We start from the raw sequence: 17,816 nt of genomic DNA, 5'->3' as shown, positions 1-17,816 counted from the left end.
ATAGTACTAATAGATGAACATTTTTTAAATAATAAATAAAAGATTGTCCTAACAGATGAAATTTTTTAAAATAATAAATAAGAAATCGTCCTAATAGATGCAATTTTTAAAAATAGTAAATAAGAAATCGTACATAAATTAACGCGTGTAATTATTTCACTTCGATATTTCGCGCGTTGTTGCACTATTTTAAATTTAAGGCAATTTACTTTAAATTTAATTATCCCTTTCATAGATAAATTGTTTGACTAAGAAGATAAACTAGAGAGCAGGAGAAAATAGAAAGAATTAGTAATTAGTTTCGGAAATTAAATTCAATTGAATGGTTACTAAAGCAATGATTATTTTAGATTTCTTCGAATTCGTAAATAGCTTCTGCCAATTTAAATAATTTGATTGTAAATTAATTTATAATTTGATTCATCAAAAAGGAAAAAATAAAACAATTACTTCGTAATTTAGAAGATTAAATTATATTTTTCTAATGTGATAATAAATTTAACAATATTTATTTATTTATTTATTCACTTTCGCAGAAATATTTTCGCATACTTAAAATAAAGTTTAATAAATATTTTTTAAATAATTAAATAAATGTTTAATAACGATATATTTTTGGTTTTTATTTTTTAGAATTTTGGATCGTGGAAGAGCGAAATTATTTTGGAGTTAGGTATTACGAACTATGTTGAAATGAAGAGGACTATGAATTACGTTGCAAGGCAACATTCGTGATTCACAACGGAAAACAGGAACTGCTGAAGAAACTCGTAAGTCTACCTGGTTACTTTTATCGATCAACGTGATACGCTAGCGAAATCGAAACATACTCGGTGGTCTGTTTACAAACCTACCTACCAAAATCACCAATTTCTAAATCTAAATTCTAACCTATCCAACTTGTCCAAAATTAATATCATTATACACGCAACAGAACAGATAATTTTAAAAATTACAAACAAATTGGAAATATATTACAAAAATTATTACAAATTTGTAACTAAATTTGTAATTTAAAAAAGGAAAATTAGTTTTTGATTATTTTATTATAATTTTAATTTTTATCTTCATCTTTTGATTAATAATCTTTTAAATAATCCTTTGGTTCAAATTCGTTGCAAATTTTTTTTATTTTTTGATTTACTATACATTCCAGAACACATATGCTAGTCGACCTACATACCTGTTCGAATCTCAAGATTTCACTCATTTCAATTTGTGTCCTAGTTGACGTCACCAAATTTCGACTGGGTCAGCTTATTTACAAATAAAAGAACAACTATCTAGTATAATATAAATAGTTAGTATAATATAAATAAACCTAGAACAGAATAGATATAAATAAATAAGAAAGTACATACAAGGATTTAATTTTTAATTTAATTTGTCGTACAATTTATAAATATTAATAGAGACGTATTTTAATAGTATACGGATATAAATTGTATAATGGTCTTCGAAATTTTTAATAATTTTTCGATACGTTTATCTAATTCCTTTTTAATTCTAATATTTAGCATTAAAACGAAAAGGCATCATCAACTTAAGTTTATGAAATAAATAAATAACTACCAATTTATACCATTCATACAAAAATATTCCAGACAGTAACTTTTCATCACACTCTTCGAATAGCACTATCCTTTCCTCGTAAAATCAAATTTAATTTACAATCATACGATTTTTCTTCCCCGAGATATACCTCTTTGAAGTCACTCGAGGAACACTGAAAATTCCTACAAATTCCTATCACTTGAAAATCTTTGACTTATTCCGAATGATAGAATCGCCGAGCACAAAGGGTTAATACCCCCAAAGCCCAATGGCAAAACAAGCCAGCGTTTACTGTGCTGTAACGTTACACGTTCCGTCGCATATTGCTTCGCAGTTGCGACGGCAGCACGCGGTGCCGCAGTCAGTAAATCGGCAGCGCCATCTGGGACCCGCGGCGGTCCGGGAGAACGAGCCGGCGCGTGAGATTTGAGAACACCTGCGACCGCAGCGCCAAGACGGCGGCGGATCGATATTACCCGCGTCGCAGTCGCTCGCCTTTGCATCCGCTTCTAGGCACAGGCAACGTCTCGGTTTACGCAACGAAATTGAAACGAAGGGCAAAGGTGACGGGTAGAAAGAGCCGGGGCCCCCGTTTCGTCCACGAAAGGAGAAACGAGGGACGAAATTGCGGCGACGTGTGGCACGATTAAATGTTACCATGTCGATGGAAGGCGACGCGATCGATGCAATTTCGCTGCCGCGACGTGTGTGTACGTGTGCCAGACCTCTGCATGGGAAATGTCGTGGTCTCGTGTGGGACTTCGACGCGTTAAGTGCTCTCGGGTAATTTTAGGCATTTTTCCGCGCCGATGAATGGCGGCAGCGATTAAGGGGAATGATAAAGGTCAGAGGGAAAATACACGTATGAAAGGGGAAATCGCGAACCAAGGCTTCCACTGTCTTTTGTGCTAGTGACCTACGACTCATAGGAGATGGAAATTTCTTCACTATGTAATATGCACTTTTATGCAGGTCAAAATTGATTTTTCTTTTATTTAATTGATTTTCAATTTCTTTTTTTTTTTCTTTTTGGATTCCTATTTTCAATGTATTAATATTTCATTGTCACCTCCAATTTACCGTTTAAAAAAATTTATACAAAATACGATATTCCAAAAACGACCAATTTTTAAAATATATAACGAAAATATTCGATACTTCTAACAAAATGGCGGAGAATCGGGATTAAAAATGGCGAAAAGGAGTGAGTAAAATGCATGATGCACAGTTCATAATATTTACGGGGTTGAATAAATAATATTTACCTTGCATTTTCCACGAATATTAACCCACGCTATATTTCAAAAATAGGAAATTTTTGCGAACGCATTTTATTTCCTACAAAATGGCGGTGGATCGAAACTAAACATTTAAAAGCAGGAAAACTGTATTATACACTGTTGAATTTATAATAGTTACAAAATTGGCTAAAAAATATTCAATTTTTCCAATATTTCTCCCTGCGAGTATTGGTTTTATGATAATAAGAGAGAGAGAGAGAGAGAAGAATTTTCAAGCTAGAGTCAATTTTTGTGTTTAAAAATAGTTTATCTAGAATTGTTGTCGATATTTAAATAATATTATCTAAATATATTAATTTGTCAATTGTTATGAAACGTGGAAAATCTTAGTATTCATTTATATTCACATTTATGTTACATTTGTTGGTTTAGAGACACGTGTAACTCAGAATTTATGTGTTTTTGAGGACAGTTTTGAAATTTTATTTTATTCAATTGTCATGAACCAGTATTTTCTGAAATTTGTTTTATTTAGTTGTTTTTCATATAGATTCTTACTCATTCCAAATTTATTAATTGCTGTGTCCATTTTTAAATTTTGAATGTATCCATATGTTCTATTTATTCTTTTAAAGACACGTGTGGCTTAGAATTTATGTATTTAGGGATATTTTTGAAATTATGTTTTATACAGTTGTCATGACTCTGTATTTACTGAAATTCGTTTTATATAGTTGTTTTTCATCTGTATTTGTACATCTCATTTCAAATCCATTAATTTTTAAGTTTTGAATGTATTTATATGTTTTATTTATTCTTTTAGAGACAAATGTGGCTTAGAATTTATATATTTGGGGATATTCTTGAAATTTTGTTTTATTCATATTGCCATCAATTAGTATTTCCAAACATTTATTTTCCTTATTTTACATCTCATTTTATTCATTTATTATATTACTATTATATTTTACTATTATTTCTTTGTCAATTTCTTTATTCTAATTCCTATTAAACTAATTTTTAAATTAATTCCTTAATTTCTTAATTTCCAAACGAAAACGAGAAATCTTGCTTTCTCTGATACACAAAAGGCTCCGAATTCTATGTACATACCTATACCTGTATCTACACTATAGATAATAAATGCAAATCTCAGGTATATAACTAAAAATATAAACAAAATTTGAAAAAGAATAAAATTTTTGGAGTTTCTCAAGTAAATTCCATTTTTCTGTCAGAGAAAAGGGAAAATTATAGGGAAAATAAATGCCAACGTTCGAAATCGAAGTCCAATGATGGAAACTGATCACGTCGATTCTAATTATAGAATTGCTGCAATCGAATGGACGTGATTCGAGAATTCTTACAAAGTGGCAACCAACGCTGCGTAATCGAACAGCAAGGAGTTCGTGGAAGGCGAGAGGGACACAATGAACGTAACGTTCGTGGCAGCTTGTTTGTAAGAATAAAAGGAAAGGTGCAGGGTACTCGAACTGAACGACTGAATGCGCCGAAAGATTGGAAAGATCGAAGATACGTGATCGGAAAACTCGAGTCCCGTTTCTCGTGCCTCGAAAACGAAATGCTCGCCGAGGGGAGCACAACGAGTAACTAGCAGTTGCTGCCGGCCGCCATCTTAACCGGAAACGGTGAATGAAAGCTAGCAACAATGGAATCGTCCGCGATGGATTCATCTCCCGTGAATTTTCGAGATCTTTGGAAATACGTGAGAAGAATCTAGGAAATGTGTTCTTATGAGAATGTTGGGGTTAGGGAATATTAGAAATATTTCTTAAATGATAAACAATCCTGAATAGAAGTAATAAGAGATAATAAATTATTTTGGAAATATATTATTAGGAAAAGGAATTTTTAATGTTTAAAAACGAATGTTTACATAAATAGTGGAATGGAAGAGTATATGGTAAGAGTTTTGTTGAAAATTAATTAATATGATTGATAAAGAAAATTTTGAAATTTTTTAACCTTTGTATATTTATTTCATTCACCATGAAAAATCGGATAAACATTCTTTTAGAAATTCTTCAAGTTTTGTGTATATTAAAACGTGTACAACAATTACAGCTTGGTGATTAATTAGTATAGCTTACAATCGTGAGATTTTATTATACTGCAAAGGGTTAAATAAATAAAAAGAAATATTGCCTGGAACTAGAGAGTAATATAATAGAAAATAGTAAAAATTACTAATTAATTTTGGAAATTAAATTAAGCCAAATAATTAATTACCAAAGTAATAATTATTTTACAGTTAAATGAATATAAATAAAAAGAAGAAAAATGAAAATAAATAAAAAGAAGAATTGCCAATCCACCAAAATAAAATTCCAACCATACTGCAAAGGGTTAAATAAATAAAAAGAAACATTGCCTGAAACTAGAGAGTAACAGAAAATAGAAAAAATTAGTAATTAATCTTAGAAATTAAATTAAGCCAAATAGTTAATTACCAAATAAATTATTATTTTGCAGTTAAATGAATAAAAATAAATAAAAGGAAGAATTGCCAATCCACCAAAATAAAATTCCAACCATACTGCAAAGGGTTAAATAAATAAAAAGAAACATTGCCTGAAACTAGAGAGTAATATAATAGAAAACAGTAAAAATTACTAATTAATCTTGGAAATTAAATTAATCCAAATAATTAATTACCAAAGTAATAATTATTTTACAGTTAAATGAATATAAATAAAAAGAAGAAAAATGAAAATAAATAAAAAGAAGAATTGCCAATCCACCAAAATAAAATTCCAACCATACTGCAAAGGGTTAAATAAATAAAAAGAAACATTGCCTGAAACTAGAGAGTAATATAATAGAAAATAGAAAAAATTACTAATTAATTTTAGAAATTAAATTAAGCCAAATAATTAATTACCAAAGTAATAATTATTTTGCAGTTAAATGAACAAAAGTAAATAAAAAGAAAAATCGTCAATCCACTGAATTAAAATTCCAATTAGAAGCCGACAGAAGATTCGTTCCTCGGGCAAATTCGATAATCGAAAGGCCCTCCGTGCCCGGAATCATCCCCTCGAAGATCAAAAACTGCTTTCACGGGAAGAACACCCCTTCAGCACAGCTCCAAACCCTGACTCAGATCTAATCTGCGAGTCTAATGCACCATGGCGCATCGCTGACAGATTCGCTGAAAGTATTCCTCGAGATAAGGATCCGCGACGAGATAGCAGAGGACCTTCTTCAGCGTTTAGCGTTAATTGCGAGCTCGGCCCGGCTCGACTCGATAAAATAATTACTCCGAGATATTTCGCCAATTAACGCCCTTTTTACGGGCCCTCGCGAGAATTCCACGCGATTCATCGCGCGAATAAATGAAATTGTTACCGGGCTAAATAGTTCTCCTGTTATGTGCAAAAGCAAAGGCTAATTTCCAATGTCTATTTCACTTTTTATTTCTTTCATGGAGGGTGGATGAGTGAGATAAATCAAATTCTTTTGTTGGGAGAATAATTAAAATAATTGTGCGAATTAGGGTAGTTGCAATTTATTTTTAAAATTTATTTTTCTTGTCAACCCTCTATGGGCCCCTGTAACTTTCGAGTTACATTGGTAATGTATGGATATTTTATTAAATACTGCATTCAACGTTATCGCCTTGATCACTATAGTTCGCGATTTTTCTTTCGATATATTTATAATTATTTTTGCAATACCTCCCGTGGGTCGATTTTTCAAAATTCTAATTCTTTTTCATTTACCGGTTATTCGATCGTGATTGGCTAGGTCCTCTATGCCCCCCTATGACCTATTTTCCACAAGATGGCGTGGAAAATTATCTTGTCTATCTATTGCACATTATCTTGGCACAGTAGTGCAAACGTTGTTAATTCAAACTTTCAATATGAATTCGTTAGAATAAAATTGTCAAAACTGCTGAATTTATTGGTTGATATTTGTTGATTTTATGTTACATAAAATTCTTGTAGTGAAGAAAAATATATATTCGGTCCATAAAGGGACTGATTGTATCTATTCGCATTGTTATTCAATATATCACTATATATATTCTGCAAATACTGCTACGTTTATTGTTAAATAATTTAATAACGATCGTTGTTGGGTAAAATACGTCGAACTTTAATTTTTTAATTAAATTTTAAATTGTTTAAAATACATCCATAATTAATTTTAATTTAAATTTGGAATTTTCTTCGACAAAATGGAATCACAAACTTCTTATATAATATTGTGATAGATCTTGATTAAAATGATACTAATTAAATCCTCTTACAGTGTTATATTATTTAAGTTATAATAAACAAAATTATCTATTTTTCCATTTCGATTAATGTTATTCCAAATTAATCACAAAAGAGATTCTTCCAAAAAGAAATCCCAAATCTTTGATAAATTAAATTTAAAAAAGGAAAAGAGGAAGTGATATTATATTTATCTCTAATACTCTTCAACCCCAATCAACATCAGATGCAAATAAAACGCAGAAGAGAACCCTTAAAAAATCCCGTAACCCTAAACTCACTATGACAAATCGTCACTGAAATAACTGCAATTAAATCTGCTAAAAAAAACAAAGAAAAAAAAAAAGAGGAAAAAATGGTTGCCATTGTGAAGTCACCCTTCGAACGTAACAAAGGGTAGGTAGGTGTGGACGTCGCATTATGAAAGATGGAAAATTACAGTGATTCGAAATTACGGGGACCTAAATGGTAGGCAGTGACGGCTACTTACGACGATTCTGTTGGGGGTGACGTCCAAGGGTCGTGCTCCGAGGACAGGGGTGGCCGGAGCGCTACCCCTTCGACAGGCCTTCTCGTAGGACGTGTCTGAAACATACAAAGAACATTTGCATTCAGCGACGGTGTAATTCGGCCGTTTCCGGTGCGAACGAAGAAAACGGTCGTGGTAATTATTGTATCTCGTTTCGTATTCGAGAATGAAAATTCGCAGCCACCAGAGGGTGCCAGCATCGAAAATCCATCCGGCGAATAATCGAGCTTCCTTTTGACGAGGTTAGGTCACGTTTGAATTAACGATTTCGCTCGATTTTTCCTATTTCCGTTTTTGGTGTACGAATTTTTCGAATTTTTGGAATTTTCGAAATGGAAATAAAAAATGACGATATTACTAATATAATATTATATCATAATTAGTATTTAATAGATACTCGAAATAATTTTCCTTGATTTTTCTTCTTTCCGTTTTTGGTGTACGAATTTTTGGAATTTTTGGAATTTTTGGAATTTTGGAAATTTTGGAAATGGAAATAAAATATGACAATATTAATATAATATTATATTATAATTAGTATTTAATAGATACTCGAAATAATTTTGCTTGATTTTTTCTCTTTCCGTTTTTGGTGTACGAATTTTTGGAATTTTTGGAATTTTGGAAATGGAAATAAAATATGACGATATTAATATAATATTATACTATACTACTGATAATATATTACATTATTAATATCACCCATATCATATTTCCTTTGATATTAAAAAATAATAAGAATTTTGACTATTTTATTTAATATTTATATGACATATTATAACTTTAATTATGTAAAATATTATTAAGTAAACAACGATTAATGTTAATATCTAAATTTTTTCGCAAAAGAGAGTGGCAGAATATTAGATGAAAATGAATTTACATTTTTCCCAAGTATTTAAATTATTAATAACATTCCAACAAAAATATTAAATTCGTGTAATTGATTATTAATGATTAATTGTTATTAATTTTTTCATTATTATTAGTTAGCAAAATTGCTTCAACCTATTACATATTTATTTTCACGTAATCAACCTATCAACTATAACTATAACTATACTCGACACACTGTTAGTACACTAACACACACACATACACACATAAACGGAAGAAAAAAGAAAAGTAAGAAAGTACAAGAAACCCATAAACCATAACCCATAACCCATTCACGATCTCATCTCATCTCATCTCATCTCATCTCATCTCATCTGGCGGGCCATTAACGCACCTGTAAACGATCCCCGTATCCGGAAGCCGCTGGACAGGCCCCGAAACGGCGCCATTGAGGAAGAGGAAAGGGAATGCGGAGATTCGTGGGCGCGATTAAAAGAGGGACTTCCGTTTCGAAGCAGGCCGGTCGTTCGCATACCTCGAACTCGGTCACCGGCATAGTTGGAGCAATGCTGGAACCTCGTAATTTCAAGAACGACAACGGGCCATTGTGCGGTCGCGGGGCCATTCAGGAGCCCCCTATAATGGCGGCGTTCCATCGAAAACGCGATGGAAACGCTCACAATGATCAGGGTGCACGCGCAGGTAGCCCGTTCTCACTAGGAATTCGTGAACAGTGGAATCGATTGTTACCACGGGTACTCGCAGTGTGATACCTGTTGTTACTGGCAGGGTGGATTCTATTTTTTGATCTTTGTTTGGTTAGACACGATCCGAGTACAGTAATATTATATTATAGTACAAATTAATTTGCAATTAAACCCATGTATCTATTATAATAATAAATTGGAACAAATTAAAAATATATCCATAATAATAACATGGAATAAATGAAAAATATATTTGCAATAATAACTTGGAATAAATTAAAAATATACTTATGACAGTATTATGAAATTTTATGAAATTATGTTTATTTAATCAATTAAATAAATTAAATAATATATAACAATATAAAATGAATTTAATTGATTTAACTTAGAATAAATTAAAAATATATATATATGATAGATACTTTATGAAATTACACTTCTTTAATTAATTAAATAAATTAAATAATATATAATATAAAATGAATTTAATTTGTTTTACTTAGAATAAATTAAAAATATATTTATGATAGACATTTTATGAAATTATGTTTCTTTAATTAATGAAACAAATTAAATAATATATAACAATATAGAATGAATTTAATTTATTTAACTTCGATTAAATTAAAAGTATATGTATGATAGATATTTTATGAAATTATACTTCTTTAATTAATTAAATAATTTAAATAACAACATGAACAGTATAGAATGAATTTAATTTATTTAACTTCGAATAAATTAAAAATAAATTTATGATAGATATTTTATGAAATTATACTTCTTTAATTAATTAAATGAATCAAATAATATATAATAATATAGAATGAATTTAATTTGTTAAATAAATATGGTCAATGAAACTTTGGTCTATGCTCAAATGACCAAGAATAATAAAATAAGAAAAATAACAATTTTTAATAAAACTATAGTTGATATGATAGATTGATAATTAAAAAATATGGTTGTCCTGTATCAATACTTAATTCTCCAATACAAAAAAATATCAATATTTGAAATAAAAAAATAATTCATTTAAATGACCATCAATAATAAAATAAACAAAATAATTATTTTCAACGAAACTGTGGTTTGACATATAATTTCAAAATATATTAAATCTCCATCAACGTTCAATTCACCAAGACAAAAAAGAAAATCAATTTCTGAAATAAATTAGTTTAAATAGAAAAATAATTCTTTTCAATCCTCAAACTATAAATTCATGCTACAAAGATTAATTCCCCCCTCGAAGCGAATTACATTAACATTCCATTTAACCCCCTACCAACCTCCAACTCCAAAAACCAAACCAAAAAACTCAATTCCTCTCTTAAATTGCGTCCCGTTCCGTTAAAAATCTTTCCCCCCCCCCCCAACCAATTCTTCTCCATCCCCAATAAATCCATCCCTGGGTCGAGATGAAACTTGTGCCAAAGTCTCACGTACACGAACACTACCCTCGAATCAACATCCAATTGGCCCAAACTCACTCGTGATCTTGACGAATCCCTCATTAAACTCGCTCGTGCAAGCGTTCAAGCCCGAAACCGTTCGAACAATAAGTGTCAAGGATTAAACGTTTCAAACCGAGCTGCAATTGCTCGATTAATTTAAAAGTCTCTCGGTAGAGTCGCCTTGTATACCTTGGCATGAGTTCCTTCCATTTAATCCGAGCTAACCACTCGACGGGAACTCGAACGGTGCTTGGAGGTACGCGTCCTCCATCCTGCCCCGTTCCCCGTCAACGGAAATCGACTGGCCGAGGAAGAAGGGGCGAAAGCAGCCCTGTAATTAACGCCCCTGCGAGAGGCCACGGGGTCTGGACCTCTCTCGTCTGTTTACGGCCAGCGGTTTAAACTCTCCATCCCGGCACAAGAGTCTCCAGTTACCTTAGGGGCCCCTTTCTTCCTCGGGTCCACGTCATGGACAACGGGTCCCGTGTGTTCCTTGCGGCTAACGATCCGATAGGGGGCCCTTTAACGCTGCGTCCATGTCGCTTCGCGTTAAACTGTTAACCGGGGGTGAGTTCACTCGCCATTCGGGAATTTTTTCTCCAAGAGGGTGAGGGGGGTAACTCGTCAGGGGGATACTCGAAGATTCTGAACTTACATTTATTAAGGAGTTCTTTGTTTTTATTATAGTTTTGTGTAATGGATTATTCGATTTTGTTAATTTATTAATCGGGGGTGGGTTCAATCGTCATTGGGGAATTTTTTCTCGAAAGGGGCGAGGGGGTAACTCGTCAGGGGGATACTCGAAGATTCTGATCTTAAATTTATTAATGAGTTCTTTGTTTTTATTATAGTTTTGTGTAATGGATTATTCGATTTTGTTAATTTATTAATCGGGGGTGAGTGCAATCGTCATTGGGGAATTTTTTCTCGAAAGGGGTGAGTTTGTTTGCTATTGGAGAATTTTTTCTCGAAAGGGACGAGGGGGTAACTCGTCAGGGGGATACTCGAAGATTCTGAACTTAAATTTATTAACGAGTTCTTTGTTTTTAGTATAGTTTTGTGCAATGGATTATTCGATTTTGTTAATTTATTAATCGGGGGTGGGTTCAATTGTCAATGGGGAATTTTTTCTCGAAAGAGGTGAGTGCAATCGTCATTAGGGAATTTTTTCTCGAAAGGGATGAGTTCACTCGACATTGAGGAATTTTTTCTCGAAAGGGGTGAGTTCGTTTGTTATTGGAGAATTTTTTCTCGAAAGGGGTGAGTTCACTCGACATTGAGGAATGTTTTCTCGAAAGGGGTGAGTTTGTTCGTTATTGGGGAATTTTTTCTCGAAAGTGGTGAGGTCACTCGTCATTGAGGAATTTTTTCTCCAAAGGGGTAAGGGGGTAACTCGTCAGGGATACTCGAAGATTTTAAAATTAAATTTATTACCGAATTCTTTGATTTTATTACATTTAGGTTTAACGAATTATTCATTTTTGATAACCTATTAATTGGGGGTGAGTTCATTCACTACTGAGAAATATTTCCTCAAAGGGTGTGAAGAAATAACTCGTCAGGGATACTCGAAAATTCTGAACTTAAATTAAGTAACGAATTCTATGTTTTTATTATATTTTGGTGTAACAAATTATTTGATTTTGTTAATTTATTAATTAGGTGTGAGCCAATCGCCATTGGGGAATTTTTTCTCGAAAGGGGATGAGGGGATAACTCGTCAGGGATATTAGAAGATTCTGAATTTAAATTTAATAATGAATTCTTTATTTTTATTATATTTTTGTGTAATGAATTATTCGATTTTGTTAATTTATTAATTAGTGGTGACCCATTCGCCATTTTGAAATGTTTCTTAGAAGGGTATGAGGGGGTAACTTATCAGGAATACTTGAAAGTACCGAATTTTGAATTGCTTGAATTTGTTTGAATTGTTTCTTACTGCTATTTTATTGAATTTAGATTTAAGAAATTATTTGCTGTGGCTTCCATTTTATTATTATTCCTGTGTCTATTAAATACCTATTTAATGAATTATTTATCTTTTGTTATTAAAATTATTGATACTTCTAAATATTTTTTCACTTGCATGTGATCATGTTACAGTATGTACACTATTCTATCAAAAAATTAAAGATTTCATTTCTAAAAAATATTGCAAACTTACAATATTTATATAAAATATTTTATTAACCAAAGAAAACTATGAAACTTTCTCCTTTTTCCTCTCCATTAGAGTCCTTTGAAATTATATCCAAATATATTTATTTATTTCATAAACAAAAGTAATCAAGAATTCCTCCTTTGTTAATTTAATTCAATTGCAGACATTCTAAAATTAATTTATTCGAGTTCTCCAGTTCAATTTAATTGAAATTAATTTGACTTTGTGATATTTTTTGCACCGTAAATTGGCTGAAAGGAGAGGTGGGTAAAAAAAGGCAGCTTTGGCGAGACATCCAATCAACGCATCGAGTGACGAAACTGGATCTCAGACAAAAGGTTATCGACACGAGGGGAAATCAGATCCACTCGCCTCGTCGCTGTCAAAATACGTAACATAATATTGACAGCCTGTGGTCGAGTCAAAATACCCGGTATACGTGTACATTAGGTTGGCATAATGCATACGTGTAGTCTGACACTTGACAACGTACAAATTATAGGCCTTGCCACGTAAGATGAACTCTCTTCCTCAAGAAAAAAAAAAAAAATAAAAAAAGAGAAAAAAGAAGAAAGAAGATAGTAAGAAAAATTTACATTTCATATTTCTTGTATTTTTCAGCATGTTTTATAGATGTAACTTTCAAAATTACATTATCCTTTATAACATGTATCATTTGTTAATTACTCTTGTTAAAAAGAGACTGAGAATCTAAATGTTTAATTGTTGCGTTCTGTATCACATTTTAATGACACTTCAATTATCTTCATTTGTTAGATATGGTCCTTCACGATTTAAATACCGTGACTGGTAATTAACTTGGCTTTTTAGGCGACTTTCACTCGAGGAGTATTAAAAGTCAGGTTAATCGTTCATTACAATTTAATATTATAATTTATAATTACAATTATAAGAACAAATTAGAGAAAATTGCTAATTTTATGAAACAAATGTAAAATAAAATTTGGCTATACACGTTCACAAAGCAGTAACTTGAAACAAAAATTCAAATAATAATATTCGTAATTAATTAAATAAAATTAATTAAATTAATATACTTAAATATGTTATTATATTTCCTTTTTTTCGAAAACACACTGTATATAAATCATTCGTCAGATAAAAAGAAAACATTACCGAAGACATAATCACTTTTCATACTAATTAATATCGAACATTAAAAAGTACATCCCCCAAAGATCGAGATGTGAAGTTATTTATAATTTATTTACAATTTATTTTCGTCCAATAATACGAAATTACTTATTATTTATTTATAACTCATTTTTCTTCGCATCATGCACGATAAATGCACATCATGCACATAAATAATAAATAATCACCGAATTAACTCTGCAAATAAGATATTAATAAACATCCTACCATCAAATCCAGGAACTCTCGAACGACAAGAAAATCCCATATCCTATACCACTTTACACCTCAACAAGACCCACTCATCATGCAGGAAATAACCATATAGAGAACATACTAATCAATACCAAGTCCAAAAGGAACACCTCGAACCCCTACCTCAAGCAGTGACTAAAATCCTATTTATACAAGTGAAACTTATTTCTTTTCGCTTGAAACGCCTCGCGTAACACATAAATAATCAACAAATTACCCACGCGAATAAGACGTTAATAAACCCTTCTTTCCTCTTGCCTAGGAACCCGTTTGCATCCTCCAAAGAGGCGTCCACGAAAACGTACCCCTAGCGACGCTATCGATATCGGTCGTAACCGCGAACACCCAACGATTCCTAAAAGCTCTTTCACACAACGATTTTCGATGATTCATTCGATGATTCGTGTCCGATTTTCTCAAAACGTAGTATAGTCGTTTGACAGCGTACTCGAGAATACCAAAAATTGGAAAAAGAATCACGATACCGATTTTTCATTTCGTTAATTATCATATGACGTTCTAGGTAAGTTAAATGCGATATATATACTCATATACGAAAGTATTTGAACATTTACCCGTGTTATTTTTAGTGAATAATATAAATTCGTGTTAAATTAAGGCATTCGAAAAGATAATGGCGTAAGTGTGAGAGGGAAATATGTAGATTATAAACTTAGGAAATAATTCAGAAATATTTATTACAAACGTGCATTTGTTGGTTAAAAGAATATTTAGCAGCAACGTGTAATATTCATCTCTGGTTATCTAGGACTTTCCACTGAACTCACTAGCGCCACCACGACCCGTATCTCTAATGCAATTGTAAATACCGATATTTCCATTGAATTGGAGTATTCGGATATAATTTGATTCAATTATTCCGAATTAAACAATATCCTTATTCTTAAGACATTTCATGTTGTCTAGGACATTCCACTAAACTCACTAACGCCATCACGACCAGTATTTTTAATGTAACCGTAAGTACCATATGTACTTCCAACTTTTTCAATCGATACAAACATTTAATTTCTCGACATAGCTTGATCCGTTTATTCTGTATCGAATGATATCTTTATTCCCGAGTCATTTCTTGTTGAAAGAGGTCTAACGCCCGCATAGACCGGCACTTAATTCGCTGCTCCGTGCAGCGTATCAGCATATAAAATAAGACGTAGCCCGTTCGATGAAATTAACGCCTATCTCGATGCTTTACGATCCGTTAAATCTCCGTCCACCGACTTTTATCGCGTGTTCTCCCTTAGTGGCTGTTTGTTAAGCAGGCCCGGAGCTAATTTATCGCCAGCGCGAGCCGAGCGATCGCGACGTTAATAATCTTGTATTTCGCGGCTTCTTCGCTTCCCGTTGATTGCGGAACGCGACCGTAAAATCTCTGGCCACGGTGCCGCGCGAATTTCGCCATTTTACCGTCCTGTAAACTGACCACGCGTCGTAACTTCCGCCGGGCTACCTCTTGGTGACTGCTCAGACAGTCGTCTCTGTAAGACAGTTCTGTCTTGTTAATATCTCTATCGATAATTGATATATCTGTTAATCATTCTAGAATTGCAATAGAATACAGATGATCAGTGAATAGATCAATACAATTTCTATAGTAATTTTTCGAAGGCTATACTCAGCATTGTAGTGTCAATTGTTAATATCTCTATCGATAATTGATCCAGTTATTGATCATACTAGGATTGCTATAGAATTTACATGATCAGTGAACAGGGCTGTAGGTGTGGCAATTAGGATGTTAACCTAGTTTTGTTGATTTTTGACAATTTTCGCGTTGGTTGATTGATTGGTGAGATGTGATGGAGCTAGGTTTGTGTGGATGAAGAATATTACAAGTGGTGTCTCTGGTTTCACGTAGTTCATGACGTCTATGTTTTATTATGTAGGAACTGTATAACAAAGGTTCCCTTGGTTAAACCAAAATACTTACAGTGATCGAATATACCATAATAGACGTGGTGTTTTCATGGGTTTACATGGGTGTGTTCAATGTGACAAATTTAAATATTCTGTTTATTTCAAAAAATGAAATTATTTTAACCTCTTCAGGGATGAATATTCTTTAAGGTAAGGTTACAAATATTTCCCTGGTTAAACCGAAATACTTGCAGACATCGAATATATTATAATGGACATGGTGTTTTCATGGGTCTACAAGTATGATCAAAACGAGAAAATTTAAATATCACATTTATATAAAAAGATAAAATTATTTTTACCTCTTCAAGGACGAATATTTTTCAAGATAATGTTACAAATATTGCGAAAAATTTAAATATCCTATTTATTTTAAAAAATAAAATTATTTTAACCCCTTCAGGGACGAATATTTTTTAAGATAACGTTACAAATATTCCAAAGCAATAATTATAAATAAACCCTTATTAGGGGTAATATTCGACGAAGTTTTATCTTTTATTATTGGGGGATTCTATGGTGTATAGTTGACCAACTGATCCTAATTTTCTTTTCGCTTATAATAATCATAATTTTAAGAAAAATTATGGACACATATGTGTCAGTATCCCTGAAGAGGTTAAGAAGTTAATTGAAATTATTTAATAATTCGATATATATTGTTTAAAATTATTTTAAAATATTATTTATATACTATCATAGTCCTTGATATGTTGAATATATTATTTTAATATGTTATTTAAAATATAGAGTGTTATAATAAATTAAATTTATGAGAAGTAGATTTGTTCTTATTTTTCATGTTTGCTTTTTTGTGAAAATCGCGTGACACCTTTTGGTGAAAAAACAGCGGCGATCGGGTCTCGAGAAATCCGGTTGCTAGAGGAAACTGGTCCCCCATGACCGGTCGCGTACCGAGAAATAAGAGTGGAAAAAGACGACGCACGTGTCACCGATTGAATGGACGCTTCCTTCGTCGGCGACCTGTGACACGAATTCAATGCTGTTCGACAAAGAGACAGCGCACAAAAGGGAGTCGACTTCTTGAGAAAATAATGGAGACAACAGGCTGACTGTTTCCTGGTCAAACCTGCGGCTGCAGGAGGGCAGTTGGACGTTGGGTTAGGCTTGGAACTGGACTACAAGCTATAATCCTAAGGATAATCCTGTGGATAATTGTTCCAAGGAAAATACTCCATTTCACAATTTTTTAAAATTTTAGTTTAGTCATTAATCGTATTCTGAAATTTTCTAATCCTAAAATTAAAAAATTCCAAGATCTAAAAAGTTAAAAATTTTGAGATTCTGAAAGTCATAAATTCTAAGGTTTTAAAATTCCTACATTCTAAATTACAAAGTTTATAAATTTCAAGATTACAAAATTCCGAAATTTCGAGGTTCCAAAGCTCATAAATTCCAAGATTACATATTTCCAAATTCGAAAATATAAATATTCCAAAGTTTTGAAGTTCCCAAGTTCTAAAATTTCTACGTTCTACATTCCAAATTTCCAAAATTTTGAAAGTTAAAATTCCCGAATTCTAGAGGCTCAAAGTTTCAAAATTTAGGAATTCCAAAGTTCCTAAATACTGAAATTTTTAACTGTCAAAACCTCGGAATTCCAAAGTCCCAACACCCCAAAATTCCAAACTTTCAAAAGTCTGGAGTCCCAAAATTTTAAGATCCTGAAATTCCAAATTTCCAAAACTCCTGAATTCCAAATCCTCAAGAC

General features: G+C 32.2%; 1 protein-coding gene across 3 annotated transcripts in view; it reads right to left on the bottom strand.

Annotated features, from left to right (window-relative positions):
- Window positions 1-17,816, bottom strand: part of raskol (Ras GTPase-activating protein raskol) — a 469,413-nt gene that overhangs the window by 47,651 nt on the left and 403,946 nt on the right. For all 3 annotated transcript variants that reach the window (XM_017910186.1, XM_017910189.1, XM_017910187.1), the window contains one exon: window positions 7,530-7,624. In XM_017910186.1, the coding sequence (XP_017765675.1) occupies window positions 7,530-7,624 (95 nt within the window). The remainder of the gene's footprint in view (window positions 1-7,529; window positions 7,625-17,816) is intronic.

The sequence above is a fragment of the Eufriesea mexicana genome, unplaced genomic scaffold (genome assembly GCF_001483705.2).
Source record: "Eufriesea mexicana isolate 0111107269 unplaced genomic scaffold, ASM148370v2 scaffold70, whole genome shotgun sequence".
In the NCBI taxonomy this organism is placed as follows: Eukaryota; Metazoa; Arthropoda; class Insecta; order Hymenoptera; family Apidae; genus Eufriesea; species Eufriesea mexicana.
This window is presented reverse-complemented; position numbering and strand designations above follow the sequence as displayed.